Source organism: Furipterus horrens, unplaced genomic scaffold, assembly GCF_987537825.1.
Source record: "Furipterus horrens unplaced genomic scaffold, mFurHor1.1.pri manual_scaffold_13, whole genome shotgun sequence".
NCBI classification, from domain to species: Eukaryota; Metazoa; Chordata; class Mammalia; order Chiroptera; family Furipteridae; genus Furipterus; species Furipterus horrens.
Window position 1 is genome coordinate 46,617,520 of NW_028327183.1, and position 23,051 is coordinate 46,640,570.

General features: G+C 51.6%; 2 protein-coding genes across 4 annotated transcripts in view; both read left to right on the top strand.

The window, feature by feature from the left end:
* Window positions 1–2,321: 2,321 nt before the first annotated feature.
* On the top strand, window positions 2,322–11,530 carry GPR4 (G protein-coupled receptor 4). 2 transcript variants are annotated; one of them, XM_090259807.1, is made up of 3 exons: window positions 2,327–2,381; window positions 9,450–9,473; window positions 10,425–11,530. In XM_090259807.1, exon 3 carries the CDS (start codon window positions 10,458–10,460, stop codon window positions 11,376–11,378), a length of 921 nt encoding a protein of 306 aa, XP_090115933.1. In that variant the 5' UTR covers window positions 2,327–2,381; window positions 9,450–9,473; window positions 10,425–10,457; the 3' UTR covers window positions 11,379–11,530. The 2 variants fall into 2 exon arrangements, with proteins under 2 accessions (XP_090115932.1, XP_090115933.1); XM_090259806.1 differs by lacking the exon at window positions 9,450–9,473 and having other exon boundaries at window positions 2,322–2,381; window positions 10,162–11,530.
* Window positions 11,531–15,963: 4,433 nt separating this feature from the next.
* The window catches only part of OPA3 (outer mitochondrial membrane lipid metabolism regulator OPA3), a 58,944-nt gene continuing 51,856 nt past the window's right edge, over window positions 15,964–23,051 (top strand). Inside the window, exon 1 of one of the 2 annotated variants that reach the window (XM_090260913.1) lies at window positions 15,964–16,205. In XM_090260913.1, the coding sequence (XP_090117039.1) occupies window positions 16,064–16,205 (142 nt within the window). In that variant the 5' untranslated portion in view covers window positions 15,964–16,063. The remainder of the gene's footprint in view (window positions 16,206–23,051) is intronic. The other variant, XM_090260912.1, reaches the window with a different exon arrangement.

Here is a 23,051-nt window from a genome sequence, read left to right on the forward strand (position 1 = left end):
CCTCCGGGTTTCACGGCGACAACCTACCGAACCCATCTGCTCCTAAGGGAGGGCGATACTGGAGAAACTTGCGAACCCCGCTAATAGTAGTCCAAGTTCTGGGGGAAGTGTCATTGCGTCCCTTAGCGCTCTGTCGCCCCCTCGTGCCCAGCCTCAAACGTGCTTGGAAAAATGTGCCTAGAAAGTTCTATGAGAATAGTGCCGCTGGTAATTCTCCACGTGCCGACCCTCCCCACCCCGCAACCAACAGCGTCGCTCAGCTTCTCTCCTCTGGCGCAGGGCCCTGGGAGACTATCTCCACCCACGGGGCTCCCTTGACCTCGGCTTCTTGGTTGGGTTCTGCCCATCGGAGGCACTGATAGGAAATGCGAGAGTCAGAGGAGAGCGGCGGGAGTGTTTCTTGTCCCACCCTCCCTGCATCCCCGGGGTCCGACAGTGGCTGCGTTCCTGCACCTACAGCCACAGCTCCTGGGTGCTCCCCTCCAAATTTGCACTTTCTTCCCAAAGGATGGCAATGGCTTGGCCTTTGCTGAGGGTGGTCACCTGGTGCCGCCCCAGACTTTGCAGGGTCCTTCACCCTGCCCACCCCCGAAAACATCCTTTTTTTAAAGTGCTGCCACTTAAACTCTGAGTGGCCACTTGTTTCCTTTCAGGACCCTGACAGAATCTCAGTATAAACTTAGGGTGAGCCCAGGAGAGAAGGGGAATCCTTGCCCACCAGCAGGCCCCAGAGTTTCTCTTTAGGAAGAGCTTGTGATGGCCAAGGGGCTGACAGGAGGGCTCCGTGGGGCTTGTCCTGAAGTTGATAGGTTGTCTATGGGGTTATTTGTGGCAAGTGGCTAAAGCCTTCGTGACTCCTTCCTTGGATCTGTCCCCAGCTGTTCCCCATGGGAATGTAGAAGGAAAAGCCTTTATTCCTGTGTGTGCTGCAGGTCACTTGGGTCCTTAGTTAACTCTCTCACTTTCTATTTTCCTCAACGGCCCAGAGAAGAAGACTGTGATATAGTTCAGAGAGGTGTAGTCACTTGTCCAAGGTCACACAGCTAATTACCATAATAGCTACTGTAAAAAAACAACGGTATCACTTCATTTATAGGAAGTTCTAAAATAGGCACCACTAATCTCCCATGAAAAAAGGAAGACACAGCATTGCCTCTGGGGATGAAGCAGAGTGTGAGACTTGCCCGAAAAGGGGCAAAGCCCAGTGGTCTGAGGTGATGGAAATGTTCTCTGTCCTGGTCTGGATGCTTAATCACATGGGTGTATCTTTTTGTCACAACTCATTGTACTTAAGATCCGGGCATTCTTTTTTTTTTTTTTTTTAATAAATAAATAAACAAGATTTTGCAAACCTAATAGCTGCCACTTCTGAGCACTACATAGGAGGTCTGTCCAAAGTATTGTGACCAAGAATGAATTCTCATGACTAATTCGTGATGATGATAATAAAAGCCAATACGTTGGGAACTCTTGCCATTCATGTATTCATTCCCTGCAAGCAATGTGCGCTGCGTACCTATCATGTGCACAGGGGTCTTCTGGGCAACAGAAACAACAGTAAGCAAACCAGCCACAAAAAATGACAAGTGATGCTCCTCCTCAAGGGGAGGCAGATAACTAGGAAAAAATACGTGACATACATAGAATATTAGAAGGTGACCAGTTCTGTGGGGAAAAGTAAATAAAACAAGGAGGAATTGGAAACTCAGGGGGCATGTTTTACAAAGCTGATAGTACTGACACCTCAAAATGGCATCCCCATAACAAAGGGACTATGCTGTGACCATATTGACAGAAGAGGAAACTGAGGCACAGAGAGGTCACCAGCCCAAGGTCTGGCCAAGAGACAGGGCTGGGGCCGCAAGCCTCAAAAGTCCTTCCAGGGGTGGCCCTGACCCTGGGAATGGGGACTTAACAGAAGACTACCTTGCCTCCCTTGTGGGGCACGCAATGACCAGGAAGTTAATGACTTAGGTTTGGGGTCTTGGAAGGGAGGGAATGGCCCATTTCAAAGAGAGTCAAAGGAGGAGTTCCTCCGGTAGCTGGGCGCTTGATCAAATCGGAGGTATAGGGTTGGAGGGAGAGTAAGCGAAGGGGTTAATGAGATGGGGGCATCCAGACTGCGGATTGTGAAGGACTAGTGGGGGGGGGGGCGTCCCAGCAGCAGGTGAGATTTCCCCAGCCCTAGAAGACTTTAGTGGGGTGAAGGCTTAAAGGGGTTACGGGGGAGCGACAAAGGAAGGGTTAACGGGGGCGGGCCTGGCCGGCCGGGGCGGAGCCTCCGCCGAGGAGTCGCCGCTGCGTCCCGGGGCCACCGTCGAGCACAGACCTCGCAGCAGCCGGGAGCGCCGCTGCCCGCCCCGTCCAGGCCCCGCGCGCAGGTAGGTACTGATCCCTCCCCAGTCCGCGCCCGTCGTCCGGCCTCCGCGGGGCGCTGGTCCCCGCGCCCCTTGGGGGCTTTGCGTCCCTAAGTCGGCCGCCTCCGTCTCCCGCGCCGTCTGGTCCCCGCCCCTCTCTGGGGCCGGTTCTTCTGACGTCTCCAAGGCTGATTTTGTCTCTGGTCTCTCTCCATCCATCTCTCCGCCTGTCTCTGAGGTCGCTGTATCCGCGGGCCCGCTCCCTCTGGGTGTCTCTCTCCCGCTACATCCCTGTCTGTCTCTGTGTCTATTTCTGTAGCTCTACCCGTCTCTCTCCGTCCATCTCTGTCTCTTTCGCTCTGTCTCTGCCTCTATCCCCCAGTCTTTTGATCAACTCTCCATCTGTGCAGATCTCTCTGCCTCCACCTCCACGTCTTTCTGTCTCCGTACAGCTCTTTGCCCTCACCCTTCCCGTCTCTCCTCTCCCTGTTTCTCTGTCTCCCACCCCGTCCTCCTCTCATTCCAAGCCCTCGTCCATCCCCAGAGCTTTCCCCTGGGCTGAAGAGCTGCTTGGGAAGGGGCCAGGGGGCAGTCAGGTTACTACCAGAGGCAGGTAAGCTCTGGGTGACACGGTGACCCAGCGCCCTTCTCACACAGTCACCCCACTGCTCCTGAGGTCCCACCCACCCCACCCTCCAATTTCAGGAATTCCTGGCTGGGGGCTGGACTTCCTTTCACACTTCCTCCCTTCCAGGATTTGGCTGGGTCACTATTAACTCCCTCCTGCCTCTACCTCATGCCCCCCGCCTTGAACTGGGCACACAGGCCCCCCACCTCCAACGCAGGCTGAGGGGCAGCCCTTGAGTTTCTGGGAGGCATCGGTTTGGGGATGTGTCTGTGCACTCGGGCAGGGTGTGGGCTGGGGGTTTTACTTGGAGGCACAGAGGGAGAGGATGGGGGCCCCACTCCCCCCCCCAGGGTACACCATCAGCCTCATCCCTCCTGAGCCCACCAAGAGGGCCCCCCACCAGCTCTGTCTCTGTGGATGAACTCTAATTCAGATTTGGGGTGAGAATGGTGAGGTTTTCCTTTCTGAGGGTGGATCCCATTAGGATGAGATGATAGACACCGATGAGGACTCCCAAACTCCGGGAATCATATAATCAAGAAGCTTTGAATGTGAGGTCTTTGAATGGCAGGACCCAGAATATGGGACTGATTGGAAGGAAGCACTGGGAACGCTTCAACCTTCAAGTTGAAGGTCATCAAGCTATTTGAATCCTTCAATCCAAGAAGATTCCTGCTGGAATCTTGGCAGTTTCCAGCGCTCACAGCTGTGGGCTCTAAAGGACTTTCAGAGACATCTAGGCCAAGCACCCACTTTACAGATGGGGAAACTAAGGCCCAAGAGCAGAAGTCCCCACAGTGGGTCAGTGCCAGGCTGGGGGTTGGGGCTCTAGTTCCATGGAAGCCCAAATCCAGAGACCTGATGGCTTCTTTTGCTGCCATTAAGTCGGATTCATTTGGAGTAGGAGGTCTTCACAGGGAGTGGGGAAGAAGGCCAGGGCGAATATAAATGGCTGGAACCCAGAAGGGAGTGTTTTAGAAGCAGAGAAGAGAAAATATTTCTAAAACTGTGCTGGTGGCCTGGGAGAGGAGGCAAGAGTTGCTTTGGGTGGAAGGTGAGGAATTTCAGAGAAGAAGGGGAGAGAGGAGGAAAAGTGGGGGTGGGGGCAGGGATTAACTCCCGCCTGGTTCTATCTCCTGACCCTCCCCATGAAGCCCACTGCTCCCCTGGGACAGGGCCTATAATTTGGTTTGTGTCTAGACAAATAATAACTCAGCTGGTGTGAGCCTGTGCGGAGGGATGGGCCAGGCACTCTGGGCAAGAGGTAGGAAGGCAGCCTGGGCTCCTAGTACCTCCCTCTCCCCAGGTGGTGAGAATTTAGGGACTGGGTGGGGGTGGTGACTAATCTCCCCCAACCCCTTAGAGCGCTCCCCCACGCCCCCTGTGATTCTTAGTATCTTAGAATCTTGCATTCTGCGTAATCTAAGAACCTCAGGCTGCTGGCATGTTAAAAAATGAAATAGATAAGGGGGAAAAGGAAGTGGGGCTCACCGTACATAGAGTATGTTCCCATTTCTGCCAAAAAAAAAAAAAGGGAAATATGCATTCGTGTTTTTGCTTGGCAAAGATAATAATCAGTGAGAGTTTAATAATAGATTATGAAAGTCATAGAATGTTTAAAAAAATCATAGTGTTCTAACAATAGAACTTTCGAATCTTGGAATGCGAGCCTCCTGGAGTATTGGGTAAGGGCGTGGAAAGCCGTGGCGATAATAATAACAGAATGGAAAAGAGGTAAAGCTCTAGAATGCTGTTACAATAATAGAACGTTAAACTGTGAGCTGGACTAACAATAGAACCTGAGGACTTGGGAACACTGGAATTTAGAACATCAGAGCGATAGAGTCCCAGGACCCTGGTGTCCCTTCCTAGCAGTGTGGGCTTTGGGGAAGATGGGACCCATTTAATAGAAAAGGGGAAACTGAGATCCAGCAAGGCGGTCAGCGTGACCTGACTGTCCACTGGCTTCCGCCTGCCACCAGGGCACCAGGTGGAAAGCGAGGCTTGGTGATCACATTTGGTCCCCTAATGAGCAGACTGGCCAGTCCCCTGGGGCTGCCAGAGGAGCCGGGAGCCAGAGGAGGGGGGAGCCAGAGCCCACAGAGGAGGGAAGCGGGAAGAGGTGACCTGGGACTTCTAGGGACGAATCTGGTGAGCAGAGGGTGGTGGGAGTGTGGGGGTCTCCATCACCTCTCCCTCTCATCCTCTCAACCCCACCCCAGTGCTTTATCCTTGCTGGATTTAGGGGTGGCTGGCAGACCTAGGGACTTATATGGTCTGAGCAGCTGAGGAATAAAGTGGGGGCTGAGGTCTGACCAATCATCTTGGTTGGCCCTTGACTATCCCTCCACACTTGGCCTTGTCTCTCTTCTTCCCTCTCTGGGGAAAGGCCAGCAGGGACCAAATAGGGAGGCCTCTGACTCAGGTGGAGCTTCTTGTGGGGTCTGTGAGATTTGGGGACTGAACCCCCAACAAAACCTGTGTAAGGGAGACAACTTAGATCCCAACCAAAGAGGGGTACAGGGTGGGAGGGACTTGGCGAGTGAGTCAGGTGGCGGAGGGATACGCAAGATGCTTGCTTTTATGGTGAGAAAGTTCATGTATCTTTCAGCAGATTCTCAAGAGGGTCTGAGATCCCAGAAAGACTTGAGGAAAATGAGAGGAGTGCAGGGAGTGCGGAGAGAAACATTCAGGAAAAAAGGAAGCTCTTCAGTTAAGAACAAACCTGCCCAGGCCCTGACCAGTGTGGCTCAATTGGTTGGGAATGGTTCTGCAAAGCAAAAGGTCACCGGTTCAATTCCTGGTCAGGGCATGTGCCCTGGTCAGAGCGGGTTTGGTTCCAGTTGGGGGCACGTGCAAGAGGCAGCCAGTTAGTGTTTCTCACAGTGATGTTTCTCTCCTTCTCTTTCTCCCTTCCCCTCTCTCTAAAAATTAAAAAAATAAAATCTTTATTGTTTTCTTTTAAGCACAAATCTGCTCAGTCTTGCCACATCATTTGACTTAGAGAACTGTCTTGCCCCTCTGAGCCTCAGTTTCCCCGTCTGTGCCAGGGAGGGGTTAGAAATAACCTTGTATCACCCCCCACTCCCGCTGTTGTCACATACAGACCTGTTCACTGTGGAATTCTAACGGTCTGACGTCTGTGCTGTCTTTGGGGGCCTTGAGGGTGGGCGGATCTGTCGAGGTGGGGGAAGAAGAGGGGTTGTCTCGGTGCTCCTCGCCCATGCCTGGCACTCCCTAGAAGCAGGTGGGCCGAGGAGGAGTGGGTGGGAGGAGGAAGGGCTGAGCGGCCAACCGGTTCCCCCTTGAGGAAATTAGCAATGGGAAGTATATTTCCTCTGGCCTCCAGAAATTAGTCTCCCGCCTGTGTGTCCACTTCAGCCTCAGGTGAACCCAGGTGGTCTCCAGAGGGTGGGACAAAGGGAGATCCCAGCTCTAGGGGCCACCTCCCACTACAGACTGGCTTCCAGTCTCAGCTCTCCAGGGCCTGTGGAATACCGATTATTGTTCAATAATGTATAGATGATATCCACAAGGATTTTTTCTATGTGTGATGTGATTAGTATAAAAGTTGTGCCCCCTCCCTTTATAAGAAGGGGTAACTGAAGCTCCTGAAAAAAAAAAAAAGTAATTCCTTCAATGTTACAAAAGGAAGGAGAGACAGAGGGCAGAGAGAGGGGAGGAGAGTCTGGGGAGAGGTGTCTTGGGTGACTTGGTGGGGGGGCATGTTCTGATTTGAAGGGAGGGACTGGATTGCACTATTGCCGTCAGGAGCAAGCCCCCTCCACCCCATCCCCACAGAAGCCTCTGTCTGTGCGTCCGGGGTGGGGGCAGGCGCTTGGTGGCTGCGGATCCCGCAGAGAGTAGGGCTTACCTAGCACAACTCAGTCCTGGCCTTTCAAAGTCAATTCTGTAGCGAACAGATCCCGCCTTTTTCACCACTTCCACCTCTTTCTCTGGGACCCCCAGGGACATGATTGAACCTGAAGTGGGGGGTGGTACCACCTAACGGGGAGAGGGAGCCTCCGTTGGGGGATGCGTTGACCAATGTGTGTTCCTTCAGGCATTTATCGAGCACCTACTGTATGCTGGGGATACTACAGAGCCAGTGCAAGGCCCCTGCCCTACTGGAACTTCCACTGTAGACCTGGGGGAGTGGGGGTGGGTGGGACTCTGCTAGACAGGGCTTCCCTCAGGAAGTGAAGGAGGTGAGGAAGCGTCTTCTTCTTTCTTCTTCTTCTTCTTCTTCTTCTTCTTCTTCTTCTTCTTCTTCTTCTTCTCCTTCTCCTTCTCCTTCTCCTTCTCCTTTTCTTCTTCTTCTTCTTCTTCTAATTCTCTCCCGAGGACATGCCCGTTGATTTTAGAGAGAGGAGAAAGGAGGGAGCAAGAGAAAGAGAAACTTCAATTCCATTCGGTTGCCTCATATGCTCATATATGCACCTGACCCACGATTGAACCAGCAACCCAGACATGTGCCCTGATCAGAACCGAACCATGACCTTTCAGTTTACCGGACGATGCTCCAACCAACTGAGTCACACTGGCCAGGGCAAGGAAGCTGGTACTAAAAGGGTCTGAAGAAAGAGCCGTCCAGGCAGACAGTAACAGCACACATTGTGAGGCTGGGAAGAAGGTCACCAGCAAGCAAGTCAGGCAGCGCCTTGTCACCTGGGGCAAGGAGTTGGGATTTTACCTCAGGTCCCTTGGGAAACCATCAGCAGGTTTCACGCAGAGAGGTAACCATGTTGGAAAGAACTTTCTGGCTGCCATGTGGTGAGTGAGGCGGAGGACGTCAATGGCGGCCAGGAGAGTAGTGAGGAGGCTACTGTCAGGGTCCCAGCAAGTGAGTCGCCTTGGGGGCACAGAGCAGGCAGTGGCAAGGGTTTCAGAGACAGGCATGGGTTTAGGATTTATTGTGGAGGGAGGTGGAGCCAGAGGGGTTTCCATGGAAGGACGCTCAGGCACCTGGGAGGTTTCCAAGGATCTGCTGTGTGATTTTGGGCTCATCCCGTCTCTCTGGGCCTCAGTTTACCTATCTGTCCAACTGGCTCAACTAGTGGTTTTCAAAGTGTGTCCTGGAGATTCTTTAGAGGTGCTCCCCCGCACCTGCCACCTTCTTTCCTTTATTTTTTTTAATCCTCATTTTAGGATATTTTTATTGATTTTTAGAGAGAGAAGAAGGGAGAGACAGAGAGAAACATGGAAGGGAGAGAGGAACATCGATAGGTTGCCTTCTGTATGTGCCCTGACCAGGGATCGAACCCATAACATAGGTATGTTCCCTGATTGAGGATCGAACCCGAATCCTTCTGGTGTACCAGACGATGCTCCAACCAACTGAGCCACCCAGCCAGGGCCTCTGCCACCTTATTTTATCCATTTTATCAGCTCTACCTTTTCATTGTCTTAGTTGGGGTTTCCAGTTAAGATCTTATTATGCTTTTAAAGCCCATAAAACCAAACCTGTGCAAACCCCTGGATGGAGCTGCTTCAGCTTGCTCCCCTCCTCTCTGAGGCTGACCGTGGTGAGGGGTTTGGTTAATGACTGTCCTTTGGCCTGTGCTTGCAGGTCTTCCCAGGACCAAGGAGGTGATGGGCCCAAGGTTCATACTGGAGAAAAGTCAGAAGGGAGGGAATGAAGGGTGTGGTCCCTGAGGAAGGGGACTGCAAGCACTGGCCTTGCTCCCTGATCTTGATCAAATCCAGAGGCTCCTGCTCTCATCCCTTCTCCCCAGGCCATTGCAGCTATGGTTCCCAGCCCTGTTGTCAGCCCAGGGCCTCTCTCTGCCCAGTTGTTTTTTTGAGTGGAAACTGAAGCACAGGCTGGAGCAAAGGGGCGAGAGCCAAGATTTCCTCTCACCCATCATCAGGACCTTGGACAGGTCTCTGAACCGCTCTGTGCCTCAGTTGGTCAAATAGAGGGAATAAACAGTACATTCCTCATGGGGTTATTGACCTTTCAATGAATTAATAGAACAGGGTTTGTTATGTAGTAGGACTTTAGCTGTTATTCCCACTACCATCATCATTATCAAGAATGGGATGCCCTGGTTCCAGTTTCTGGTTCCAGTTCTGGTTCTTGTTCTGCCACTGCCTTGCTGTGCGTCCTTGAGGGGAGTGACTCAGCCTCTCTGGGCACCTCCTCCTTACCCGGGGAAAAGACAGCATTAACCTAGCCCAGCATTTCCCAAAGCATGATACAATTCTTGTGCCAGTTTTATGTGGTTTCTGGAAGAAAGTTCTGAAATCTAAGTTGGGTCCTTATTTTAACATCTATTAGGGAAAAATATATCTGGCATTTCAAGTCTGTGTTTTCAGAGATCTGTTGTCTAGAATGGGGCTCAATTAGGCATTATCTGGGTGTGCACCCTCTGCAGCCTATAGGAATCAGGGCGAGGAGGTTGGAAGAAGGGGGCAGGCCACGACCCCCTGGCCCCCCTCACGGAAGTCCTCTCTCCCAACAGGAACTGCAAAGTCAGCTCTGAACGGTGAGGTGGGGCCACCTCATCTCAACTGTTCAGCCCCCAGCAGGACCAAGCCTGAGCCCTCCCCTGCCCCCTTCCAATTGTCCCCTCCATCTATTGTCTTCCTCTGACCTAGCCCTTACTCACCTCCTTCCTGTTTCTTAAAAACCGTTCCCACATTCTGAGACTGAGCCCTTCTTCCCTGACTCCCCTCCCCCTGCCCAGGCACTTCCTTTTCCATCATCTTCTCTTCAGCGGTTGCTTTACGTATTTCCTCATTTCTTACTGGGGTCCCAGGACATACTAGCAGCCACACCTACAATGCCGGGTCTTTTGAGCACTTAACAGTAGCCTGTCCTGCCCCAACACTATCCTGAACATTTCCTGTGTCTTCTAGTACATTCCACCCATTACTTCAGAGAGCCACACTTACTCCCTTCATCTCCCTCTCACCACTGCCCACGCAGGCCTTCATCTCCTCCGTAAACACTCCTCTCAGCCAGTTTTTGTGTGACCCCATTACTCCCTCATTTACGTTCTGGCTGAGTCTATAAACACCTCCTTGACAAAGCTCTTTGTTCATCTGGCCATTCTCCAAACCTCCCTCCCTCGCTAATTCTATCTTTCCTCCAACTTTTCCCTCTCAAGCTCCACCCCTTCCTGTCCAGCCTGGCCCACGAATCACGGTCAACCTCATCTTCTCTTCCCCAAGGGCTGCCTTCCACCATGGTTCCCTAAACCTCCAAGGAGGGGGCTGAGGGGGCCGGATGGCCTCCCGCCCCCTGTGGCCCCACAGCCCCCGTGGGCCATGGGAAGCACCTGAAAGCCCCAGTGCTGAGAATGGGCAACCGCACATGGGAGGGCTGTCACGTGGACTCACGCATGGACCACCTCTTCCCGCCTTCCCTCTACATCTTCGTCATCGGCGTGGGGCTGCCCACCAACTGCCTGGCTCTGTGGGCCGCCTACCGCCAGGTGCGACAGCGCAACGAGCTAGGCGTGTACCTGATGAACCTCAGCATCGCCGACCTGCTGTACATCTGCACGCTGCCGCTGTGGGTCGACTACTTCCTGCACCACGACAACTGGATCCACGGCCCTGGCTCCTGCAAGCTCTTCGGGTTCATCTTCTATACCAACATCTACATCAGCATCGCCTTCCTCTGCTGCATCTCTGTGGATCGCTACCTGGCCGTGGCCCACCCGCTACGGTTCACCCGCCTGCGCCGGGTCAAGACGGCCGTGGCCGTGAGCTCCGTGGTCTGGGCCACAGAGCTGGGCGCCAACTCGGTGCCCCTGTTCCATGATGAGCTCTTCCGCGACCGCTACAACCATACGTTCTGCTTCGAGAAGTTCCCCATGGAGAGCTGGGTGGCCTGGATGAATCTGTACCGGGTCTTTGTGGGCTTCCTGTTTCCGTGGGCCCTCATGCTGCTGTCCTACCGTGGGATCCTGCGCGCCGTGCGGAGCAGCGTATCCACTGAGCGCCAGGAGAAGGTCAAGATCAAGCGGCTGGCCCTCAGTCTCATTGCCATCGTGCTGGTCTGCTTTGCGCCCTACCATGTGCTCCTGCTTTCCCGCAGCGCCGTCTACCTGGGCCGCCCCTGGGACTGCGGCTTTGAGGAGCGTGTCTTCTCCGCATACCACAGCTCGCTGGCCTTCACCAGTCTCAACTGTGTGGCTGACCCCATCCTCTACTGCCTCGTCAACGAGGGCGCCCGCAGTGACGTGGCCAAGGCCCTGCACAATCTGCTCCACTTCCTGGCCAGTGACAAGCCCCAGGAGATGGCCAACGCTTCGATCACCCTGGAGACCCCACTCACTTCCAAGAGAAGCAGCGTGGCCAAGGCCATGGCAGCCGGCTGGGTGGCAGCTCCGTCCGCCCAGGAGGACCAGGTGCAGCTGAAGATGCTGCCACCCACGCAATGAACCTCAAATTCAGCAGAGCCTCCTCCTGCCCCCTGCCGCCCATCACCTGCCAAATCTCCTCCCACAGCCCCTACCCCCTTGGTCTGGTGTATGCAAATTATGTGTAAATAAGGCTGTTACTCTTCATAAGAATATAAGAAAATAGGAAAACAGCAAGGTCGGTGTGTCACTGGTCAACTGTCATTCTCCACCATGACCCCTTAAAAATTCAATTGAACTGTGCCTAGCCCTGTATGGGCAGAGTTCGTGACACAGTAGTGACGAATAATAGATCTGGCCCTGCCCTCATGCGCTCTGACTCCAATGAGGAAGATGAATCTGTCCCTGGACAGTGATGACCCAGAGTGGACAGGGCTCAGGCAGGAGATGCCAGGGTCTGAGGGAACCCAAACGGGCCTCTGACCCAGCCTGGGGCACAGAGAGGGCTTCCTGGAGGAGGGAGGCAGTAAATTAAATTTATGGAAGGTAAAGCCAAAAAGAAAAGTTAGGATTTTCTCCAACGAGAGGGTGACGGACAGTGATTCAAAGGGAAGATGGAAGGAGAAATGCACTGGTCACTTTTGCTCTTGGGAAACCCTGTCTTTTAGGGGAGAATGAGCAGGACAGAGAAATTCTTAGTTTTCAGATAAACAGTGTTCTCCAAGTCAGGACTGAGGAAGAAGAGGTAGAGTGTCCAAACTCAAATGAAGGGCAATCAGGACAGAATGACTAGAGGAGGGGTGAGCAGGACAGGCTGGGGAAGGGGGCTCTGGACAAATGGAAGGATATTTATTAATTCACTCAACAAATCTTATTTGTGCCTACAATGTGCCCTGTGCTGGCCGGGGCTGGGGACACAGTAGTGACCAAGACAGCCCAGGCATCACCATCATGGGGCTCACAGTAAATAAGTAAATCAAAATAATGTTTGGAATTGATAAGTAGACTGGGTAAAAATAAAGACAAATGAAGGGACAGAGAGTGACATGGAGTCTGATCTACATGAGGTGACAGGAGGGCTCACTTAGAAGGTGGCTTTTGAGCAAAGACCTGAAGAAGCTGAGGGGGGTCAGCTCAGTGACTGTCAGGGGAAAGAGCATTACAGGCAGAGGGAACAGCAAGTGCAAAGTTCTGAAATGACAGGGTGCCTGAATTTTTAGGCACAGTAAGTACAGTGGTGTGACTGGAGCAGACAAGGGTGATAAGAATGGGAGGTGAGACTGGCCCACCTTTCAGGGCTCTTCAAGTCCTCCTGAGGACTTTGCCTTTTACTCTAAGATAAATGGGAGCCACAAGAGAAGGGAGGTGATTTGACTTCAATGTTAACAGGATTCTGCTGGCTGCTAAGTGGGGAGCAGAATAGGGAAAATTAGGCAGAGGCTGGGAGCCCCATGAAGTGGTGACCTCAGTAGTCCATGTGGGAGATGCTGGCAGCTGGACCTAGATGGGTGGTGGAGTGAGCAAGGAGCAATGGTGAGCTCTGGAATTTATTTGTTAACATATTTTATTTATTTATTTTTAGAGAGAGAGAGAGAAAGAAACACCCATGCACGAGAGAAACATTGATTGGTTGCCTCTTGCATGCCCCCAACTGGGAACCTGGCTCGCAACCCAGGCATGTGCCCTGACTGGGAGTCAAAGCAGTGTGACCTTTTGGTTCGCAGGCTGGCACTGAATTCACTGAGCCACACCAGTCAGGGCATGAGCTTTATTTTGAAGGAATACAATGATGGGAGAAGCACACAGGCTTGTGGGATTGTGGAGCATGAACCTCTTGCCCATCTTGGGAAAAGGGTAACCGAGAGCCTGAGCTGGAAGAACCTCTGGGGATCATCCCAGGCCCTATTCTAGGACGGTCACTGGAGAGGCCGAGACTAGCCCAGGGTCACACAGCCGGTGAGTCAGCCTGGGGCCATCCTGGGCTACGCCTCCCCTCCCCATCTCTGCCTCTGTTCCCACGCCCCAGAATGGCCAAGGCTGTCTGCTCTGGTTGGTGTCTCCATCCCTCCCCTGGCCCTCAGAGGTCACCAGGAATAGTCCTTTTTCTATAACCAGGCTGGAGAACAGAAGAAAGCACCCAGCTCCGGACAGGCCACACCCCTTCTGGTAGATCACTTTCCTTGGGTGTGTAACAGGCTTCATCAAGCTCCTGATGAGATGTAATGACCTCCCACCCTCTACACGCACACCCAAAAGAGGTTCCTGGAAGCCCTTCTCAGAGAAAGGAAGAGGAGGGAGGAGGGGAATGAGAAAAAAATAAACCTCAATGAAGAAAGTGGTTTTGCAGGAGGGGGGCTACTGAGATGCAGGAAGTTGGGGCTTTGGTGTTGCACGGAGAGATTGGAGGGGGGCCTGGGATCTGGGGGCCCTAGTAATTTTCCCATCCTGTCTCACTGCCATAAAGCTACTGGGATGGAGACGTAGGGGGCCAGATATCTTAAACACAGTCCCCTCAGAGAATCACGTGAAAGCCTGCACATTACCCCTCCACCAAATACTCATTCCCATTCAGTTAATGTTTATTGAGCACCTACTATGTGCCAGGCACTGTTCTAGGAGCTAAGGAAACAGCAGTGAATTATATAGAAAAAAGTCATGTCCAAGTTTGGAAGTTTCCTAAATCCATCATAGGAGACCGGCCCTGGCTGGTTTAGCTCAGTGGATTGAGCGTCGGCCTGCGAGCTAAGTGTCGCTGGTTCGATCTTCCAGTCAGGGCACATCAGAGAAGGAAAACTCTGACTCCAAAAAACCTCCGCTGCCTTGCGGCATACCTCTTCAGGGGAAAGGCTAAGGGAGTAAACCCCGACAGAAAATCCGGAGCCGGAGTCCCTAAGGCGGTTTGACGTTGTAGTCAACACCGGCAACTCCTGCGGCGCACCTGAACCCAAGCTGTATCGACTCCGTCTTTCCCTTGGACCCTTCAGCTGCGAAGAGAGGGGGGGTCTGCTGCATGGGCAACAGCAGACCCTCCATATCACCCTGCCCAGGCTCTGTAGCTTCAGCGTCATCACAAGATGTCGATTCAACACGGGAGGAGACAGATACCATGTCACTCCCGAGTCGGACTGCACAGCCATTCTCGGCGGTGCAGATAGACTCTTAAGAAGCTACACCATCGTCTCTCGAGACGGACGGCTGCCGACGACATAGGAGACCTTAGCTCCTCCCCCCATCAGTAGGTCCTTGGGCCCCAGGCTAACATCCTTAGGGATCAGGAGAAGACTCAGGGCTGGGACTCAAGAAATCCCAGCCTCAGCTTCATTCTGATAATTGAGTAAATCGTTTTCATTCTCTGGCCTCAGTTGGCCAGTATGTAAAATGGGGAGAAGGTTGGTCTTAAGAGGATATGGACCTTGAATAGGCCCCAAGGTTTCTCACATTTTTAGTCCAGAAAGGAACCCACGGAGGGATTGTTTTTATGGTCTTGTCATTCTTAATGCATAATTTAGAATATCTGGGTTTACACATGCCAGTGCCATCGTTATTACAGATGAAGAAACAGGTCTATTGGTGCCTGAGACTTGACAAAAGGTGATCAGGGAGTCAGAGTGGATACCGAGGAAAGCCCAGGGTCTCCTGACTGAATCCTGAACGTTTGTCTCCTCTCACACACCACTTCTCTGCTCCTCTCTTGGTCTCCCTCTGCCTCCTCTAAAATCTTTCAATTACCCATCAGAACTCCACCATCCAGGAATTTCTCTCAACCTCTTGCCGACCTTGTTTATATGATTTTGCTCCCTGCTGGGTAAGGGAGGACAGTCTGGGACATGTCCTTAAACTCCTTCCTGAGCCTGCTCCCTGGGGACCCTCGCCCCACAGTGGAGGCAGTAGGGCCGCTTGAGACGCGGTGTGGTTTTATTGGTCAGGATGCTGGGCTATGGACCTCTGCTCGCTGAGGGACCTTGTGCCAGCTTCCTGTCCATCTCAGGACCTGTTTGTCTGTTACTTGGTAAATGGTCGGATTAGCTACTTCTGGAGAAGAAATGCACCCTTACTCTAGAGTAAGCAATAATGATGCTAATATTTGTCTAGTAATAAGGGCTGTTTAAGAGTGCTTACTATGTGACTGGCACCGTTCTAAACACTTAATGTAGTTACTATGTTTTTACATTCAAGATGCGTATGCAAACCTCACAGTAACCCAGTAAGTGCGATCATAATTCATGTTTTGTAGATGAGAATTCTGATGCCCAGAGAGATTAAGTCACTCGCCTAATAACACCCAGCAAGTGAATGACCGAACTGGTATCTCAAACCAGGTCTGTATGACTGCAAGCCAGTTTCCTCTTAATCCCAGTGAGAGCTCTAACCTGCGCGGGTAGGTATACATGGGATTCTTCAGCCCTAATTAGGACTAACTGAGAGCCTCACTTGGGCAAAGAGATCACCTAGGTACGTAACGTCACGACAGAACGCGGAACACCGGCAGATTCGGGCGTGGGAACCCATCCTCGCTCCCGCAAGCAGCCGTTTAACGGAATCGCCCTCTGACCACCTCACTTCCGCCGCATATTTGCATATTTGTCGGTGCGTCAGCGTAGACGCGATGATATCAAGGACTGCCCCTGCAGTCTCCCCCCCCAACGTACGTACGTACGCACGTACGCACGCATGTACGCACGGCGACAAGCGGGCGAGGGAGGAGGGAGAGTTTGGAGGCGCCCCGCCCAGTCAGCCGGGTATCGCGTCCCCTTGCGACCGCCAAGATGGTGGTGGGTGCGTTCCCTATGGCGAAGCTGCTATACTTGGGTATCCGGCAGGTCAGCAAGCCGCTTGCTAACCGCATTAAGGCCGCTGCCCGCCGAAGCGAGTTCTTCAAGACCTACATCTGCCTTCCGCCGGCTCAGCGTGAGTCTGACCCCAAGTCCCTCCAACCTTTTCGTTCTCCAACCCCTCTCAGGTGGTTGCTTAGGGGATGGACTTCTGTTTACGACCAATCACAGCCTGAACCGGCAAAGTCTTGCAGCCAATAGGGAGGGTCTCTGGGATAAGGGCATGTGGTTAGTCCAATTGCAAGGGTGGGCGTGGGTCCAGGGGCGGGGCAGGGCGCCAGCTTCCGATTTGAAAATATCGGCCAATAGAGGAAGAGAGCGCGTGGAGATTGACGTCTAGGCGAGTCAGTAGTGTGAGAAGAGAGTAATTGGGCGGGGTATTCCAGGACTGAGAAGCTAAGTACAAGCGGAGGAGGGACTAGACGGGTTCGCGGGTCAGGAGAAACTTGAGCGCCTTGGCATCCATAACTATCCCGTGCCTCAGTTTTCCTCCCGTCCTGGGAAGTGAAAGGCGCTTGTATATCATGCTTTTAGGACATCGGTTTGCCGCAGTCAATACTCTAGGAAATAGGACCGGGTTAGAAGCGTGGCTCAGGGTGAAGTTGCGGTTGGGGAGGTGGCCTACGAATCTGGAAAAGGGTAATTTTAACCAGAGTGGACTTTCATACGTCTGTTCATTAATCCACTGATATACCGTGTTTGTTCGTCCATTTATTCAGTAAATAGAATGCTGGCTTTTTTACTGAGTACTGGGAGACACACTCATGACCGTCATGGTCAACCCAGGGTGATCAGGGTGGTAGGGACCTTGAAGCTCAAAAACGCCACCTAACTGAGGGACATGGTGCCAGGAAGGCTGTCTAGAGGACAGCCCGAGCTGAAATCTAAAGGGCATAGTAAACACTTAAAATATGAACTACTTTAAAAAGATGAACTATATGGTCTAGGCCTGTGGGAGCACAGAATAAGGAAATCAGAGTAATTGGCTGTCTCAGGGAACCACCATCCATCCACCCATCCATCCATCCATTACTTCATTTACTAGTATTTTCTGATAATCAGCCCTGTGCCTGGCCTTGTGCTGGGCAGTGTTGGTGAAACAGCAGAGGGACCAAGCCAGCCCAATCTAAGGAGCTCACAGTCCAGTAGGGACAGACCTGTTCTGCCAGAGTGTGACCAGAGTGGGCAGAGCTGGGATGGGATTGCCCACTGGACACCTGACCTGGCTTAGGGTTCAGGGAGGCCTTCACGGTGAGGAGAACCTCACCAGACAACATGAGGACGTGGATGATGTTGAGGGCGAGGGAGGAGCGTGAGCAAAGGGCAAATGGTTAAGAGGAGCAAATCTTTTTTTTTTTTTTTCTTATAAGTTTTGGTGCTTTAAGTTTGCTTTCCAGGGCCTACGATTCTTAGTCCATTGACGTTTGTCTGATGGGCCCTCTGCCATAGCTGCAGGTCTTAGACTGGAGAAGTGTTGCATTGCACAGCAAACGCTTTCATATCAGCTGCCTCATTTGACTCTCACACTGTTTTGTCAGGGAAGGAAAATGACTTCTCCCAGTTTATAGAAGAGAAAATGGAGGCTCGAGAGCAGAAGTGAATTACTGAGGTCACACATGAGTTTTGCCAAAGGCGGGACTTAAATCCTGCACTGTGGATTCCCAGAGCTGTGTCTGTTTCCTGCCACTGCCTTTCACCGAAACACTGTGACATGCCTCGGTGTTGTGGTTTAGAAAGTGGCTTCTTGAGAGAGACTGACATGGGTTCCCATCTGGCCCCACCGCTTCCCAGCCAGGTAGCTTTGGGCAGGTCACTTAACCACATGGAGCTTCAGGCTCTTCTGTAGTGGGTCACTTAATGGGCAGTCACTTTGTGTCAGGCAGTATGCTCAGTACTTCACAGGCCTTCTAGCATTAAATCCTCACAAATTATTATGACACATATATGTATACACTATTATTATTCCCATTTGTGTACTATGTATGTATTTATACTATGAATAAAAGTTATTGTGAGGAGTAAATGGATACATAATGTGTCAGTGGTACCCACTGAGTTTTGGCTATTGTCCAGATGCTGTGGATACAGCAGAGAACAAAAGGCAAAAAATCATCAGGAATGCAGAAGGAGGAATATTCGGGGGCAGGTTGTAAATCAGGATAGGATTATTATCGTTGAAACTCGCAAGAAGGAAAGCAGGGAGCACGCAGTACAGGTACCTGGGGGAAGAACATTCTAGCCCAAAGGCTCTGCACATACAAGGGCCCTGAGGAGAGAGTGGGCCTGGCATGTTGGATGGACAGTGAGGTCAGTGTGGCTGAGCAGACAGACCAAGGGGAAACTGAGGGCAGAGGGGAAGCTGGGGGTGCTGGGAAAGACGGGCAGACTGGGCAGGGCCCGTGGGCCATTGCAAATGCTTTGGCTTTACTCTGGAGGGTCTGAGCAGAGGAAGAACAAGATCTGTGTTATATTTTAATAGGATCTGTTTGGCAGTCGTAGGGTGAGGTGGATGCAGGGAGGCGGCAACTACAGCGATCCAGGTGGGAGGCAAGTGGGGAGACGTCAGGTTCTGGAGAAATTTTTTCCTCAAGTCTTCTTTTTAAAATTTCAAACCCACAGCCCTGGCTGGTGTGGCTCAGTGGATTGAGCACCAGCCTGTAAACCAAAGGGTCGCTGGTTCGATTCCCCATCGGGGCACAGGCCTGGGTTGCAGGCCAGGTCCCCAGTTGGGGGCGTGTGAGAGGCAACCACACATTGATGTTTCTCTCCCTCTCTTTCTCCCTCCCTTCCCTCTCTCTCTAAAAATACATAAATAAAATCTTTAAAAAAATAAAATAAAATTTTAAACCCATAGAAAAGTTAGAAGGAAGATTGGTATAGTCACCAGTTACATACCCTTTACCCCCTGTTTTATTTGTTACTCGTCTTCAAAAATTGTCTATGTCTTTGCTCTTGTATGTATGCGCATATGCATATATACAGTTTTTTTCCCTGAATAATTTGCAAATAAGTTTTGGACATGACACTTCACTCCTATTTCAACCTGTACCTCCTAAGAACAAAGACGTTCTGTATAACACAGTGCCAATGCCATACCTGAGAATTTTAATACTGGTAACAGTAATATTGACAACAATATTATGCAATATGTAGCTCTTATTCTGATTTCTTCATCTGCCCCCAAATGCCCTTTTTTACTGTTTATTCTTATTTTTAATCTAAGGTCTGCTTAAGGGACGTGCACTGCATTTGATTATCATGTCTCTTTAGTATCCTCTAATCTGTCAATACAACAGGGCTCAGCAATCGGGCCCACTGCCTGACTTCATAAATAAAGTTTTATTGGAACAGCCACACACACTTGTTAGCTTATTGTCTGTGGCTGCAAAGTTGGGTTTGTATGGCCCACAAATCTAGAATATTTACTCTGTGACGCTGTGCGGAAAACGTTTGCTGACCCTGCTGTGTAACAGCATCCTTGTCCTTTCTTGTTTTTCATGACATTGACATTTGGAAGAGTCCAAGCCAGCTGTCCCACAGAGTGTCCCACAGTCTGGAGTTTTTGATCGTTTCCTCTGATTTGATTTATGTTGAGCATCTTTGGCAGGACTACCACAGGCGCGATGGTGTGTGCTAAGGACATCACCCCAGGGGGCTACTGATGTCTGTTGCTTCCGTCGTTTGTGCCGGGAGCTTGGATCCCTTGGTTAAGGTGGTGTCCACTAAAAGAACCTTTCCTTTTCCCCTTAGCAGTGAATAACCAGTAGACTTGTTTGGAAGGTAGAGCCGGCAGGATTTCCTGTGGATTGGGCGTGACACGGCAGACTGGAGGAGGGGTGGGATGCACGGAAAGGACCAGGAGTTCAGCCTGGGTCAGGTTAGAGGGAGATGCTATTAGATACTGGAGTGGACTTTACTCTTCAAACTTCTTTTATTATGTTGTTTCTGTGTTCCCAGTGCTCATTGCCCACGGACGTGGCCCTCAGACGGTGTGAGTAGAATTTCCCAGGGCCAGTAGCAGCTTAGTGTTCTCCCGGGTCAGGCCCCCTGAACTGGCCAGCATGACCAATGTCCGTGCCTCTGTCTGGGGTCCTTTTGACTCAGCGGGGCAGGCCCGGCTGTCTGTGTTCTCACGGGGGAGGCTGGAGTGTCAGGTGCATCTGCCCGAGGAAAGAACAGTAACTGCCAGAAGCGTAACTCATCAGTGACGCACTATGTTGGGAAGGCAAGGATCTTTTTAAACGAAGATTTCTGGGGGAGAAGAAATAAGAGGTTGGTGATGCCAGGCAGGCAGGTCGAGGCCGCTCCTGCAAAGTGCACTGCGGACACTTCCAGGGGAGCTGTGGGGTGTCTCTGGGCAGAGGGAAGATGCCAGTTCATTTCTGCTTATTCCTCCGGACTATACTGGTCATTTTTCTAGTTCACCACTCACAGTAGACAGAATAATTGACAACCCCCCAAGATGGCCACATCCCAGTCCCTAACCTGTTGAATGTGTTGCCTCACATGGCAAACGGGACTTCACAGATGTCAAGGATTGGGGACAGGGAGGTTATCCTGGATTATCCTTGTGGGCCCACTGTAATTGTAAGGGTTCTTAGACGTGAAAGAGGAAGATAGGAAAGGGAAGGATTTGAAGGTGCTACGCTGCTGGTCTTGAAGGTGGAGAAGGGGCCACCAAGTCATGCAGGTGCCTCTAGAAGCTGGAAAAGGCAAGGAGATGGATTCTGCCCTAGTGCCTCTGGGAAAGATCTTGCCCCTGCTGACACCTTGAGTTTAGCCCAGTGAGAGCCATTTTGAACTTATTATCTCTAGAACCATAGATAATAAATTTGTGTTGTTTTAAGCCACCATGTTTGTGGTCATTCGTTACAGAAACAACAGGAAACCAATACACTACGTTAACTCTCAGGCTGCTGGGCTCATATTTTTGGAAGTACTTAACTTTGTGTGGTCGTTCTTACAAGTATAGGCCTTGTGGTTGGTTTCAGTTTTTCTGTTGCTACATAGCAATCTGCCCTAAAGCTTAATGCCTTAAACAGTGACCCTTTTATTCTCTCTTTCAGTTCTGTAGCCTGGGCTCAGCTGGGTGGTTTTTCTGCAGGTCTTGCTGGGTGGTGTCTCGTCGGGGTTGTCATCAGAAGCGGCTGGGACTGGAGTCATCAGGAGGCTTGATTGGGACATTGAAATGAACAGTTCCTTCTCAGTGTTGTCACAGGACCTCTCTTCCCCACCTGCTCTGTCCAGCAGGGTAGCTGCATCTCTCACGTGGTCACTCAGCGCTCCCCAAAGCCCAGTTTTCAGGAGGGAAGAAGCAGAAGCTGCAGGCCATGTAAGGGCACAGGCTGGAACTGCACAGTGCCATTTTCACTACACTCTGGTGGTCAAAGCGGCTATGGCGCAGACCAGAGTGAGTGTGGGAGGGGACTGCACAGGCTGTGATATTGGGGGTGGGGGAGGTGTCACCAAAGTCAGTCTATACAGAGCAGACACTCTTGGGTTGAATCTTGACACCACGTACTAACTGTGTGTGTACTCTGGGCAAGTAGCTGGATCTCTCGGAACCACCGTTCCCACGCTTATCAATTAAGGGTAATAATAGAACTCATCTCCCGTAACTCTAGGGAGGAAGCAGGTGACAGTGCACGTCAAGGCCTGTCCTGGAGCATGCATATTCTGTTATTAATACTGACTGCGAGGACATAGAGAATTTGTTCTCATCGTATGTGGGCATTACTGCCCAGACGCTAGAAACTCTGCTTCCAGATAAAGGGTCTCCGCACACAGATCCCTTCTCTGCCATTTACTTGGCGTGTGTCCTGGACAAGTCCCAGTGCCTTTCCATACCTGCTTCCCCCTCCGTACAGTATAGCACTCACTTCCAGGTCTGATGGTTGGGTCTGTTGCATGCACGAGCACCCTTAGCGCAGGCCTGGCCCATCCTGAGTTCAGTACGTAGCCGTGTGGCTGAGCGGCCAAGAGCCCAGCCTCTGGAGCCAGGCTGCCTGTGTGCGAATGGCAGTTCTGCTATCTTCTGTGTGACCCTGGGCAAGTAATTTAACTTCTTTAGGCCTCAATTTTGTTGTCTATGAATTCAATTGTTAATATTGGTTCCATACGTTAATATCCATAAAGCATTGAACAATGCCTGGCTCTTAAGTGCTGCGTAGGTGTTGACTGGCAGGCACCATTAGTATTGTTATCATCATCATCATCTTACTGCTAAAGCTTCGGGTGCGATCATTCTCAGTGTGTACTCCCAAGCCGCCTGTCACGGCTGAGCAGTCAGTGCTTCAGGCCTCTGGATGGTGTTGTCCCCCTTCCTCAGTCAGCCCTCATAGGCTTACCGCAGGCAGGAAGGTCTGGGCTGACTAGCATGGGGCGATTATGGTGCTCGTCTGAGCAAGCCCTGGGACTGGAGTTATATTTCTGAGGAAAGAGAAGTGACAGAGCCAACCAGTATGGCTGAGTAGAGAGCCTCCCACTACCTAATGCTTCCTAAAATATTTAAAGCATCCTTTGAAATGAGCACCCGCAAGGAAGAAAAGGAAAAGGGACTCTTCCGAGAGCAAGGAGAAAGCAGGAGCAAAGAGCCGAGGAGGGGACTGACATGAAGCGGCCTGATGCTCTGGGGACATTCAGATTCATGTGGCCTTGGGGACAGGGGCTGTGCTGTAGGATAGCTGGGCAGGGGCACTGTCTTGTGGAAAACCAGGTCCAACTAACAAAAACCCATCTTGGGAAGGCCCACCACCTTAGAAATAGGTGGGGACTGAAAAGGTCTCCTCTGAGAACTTGTGGCCACTGACTGTCCCTCAGGTGGGTTTGGGCCTGAATTATGTTCTTTGAAAGTTCCTAGAAATAGCAGGCTGAGCATGACCCTAGGACTGTGTTCCCCTAGGCTCCTGGCAAGGACAAATGA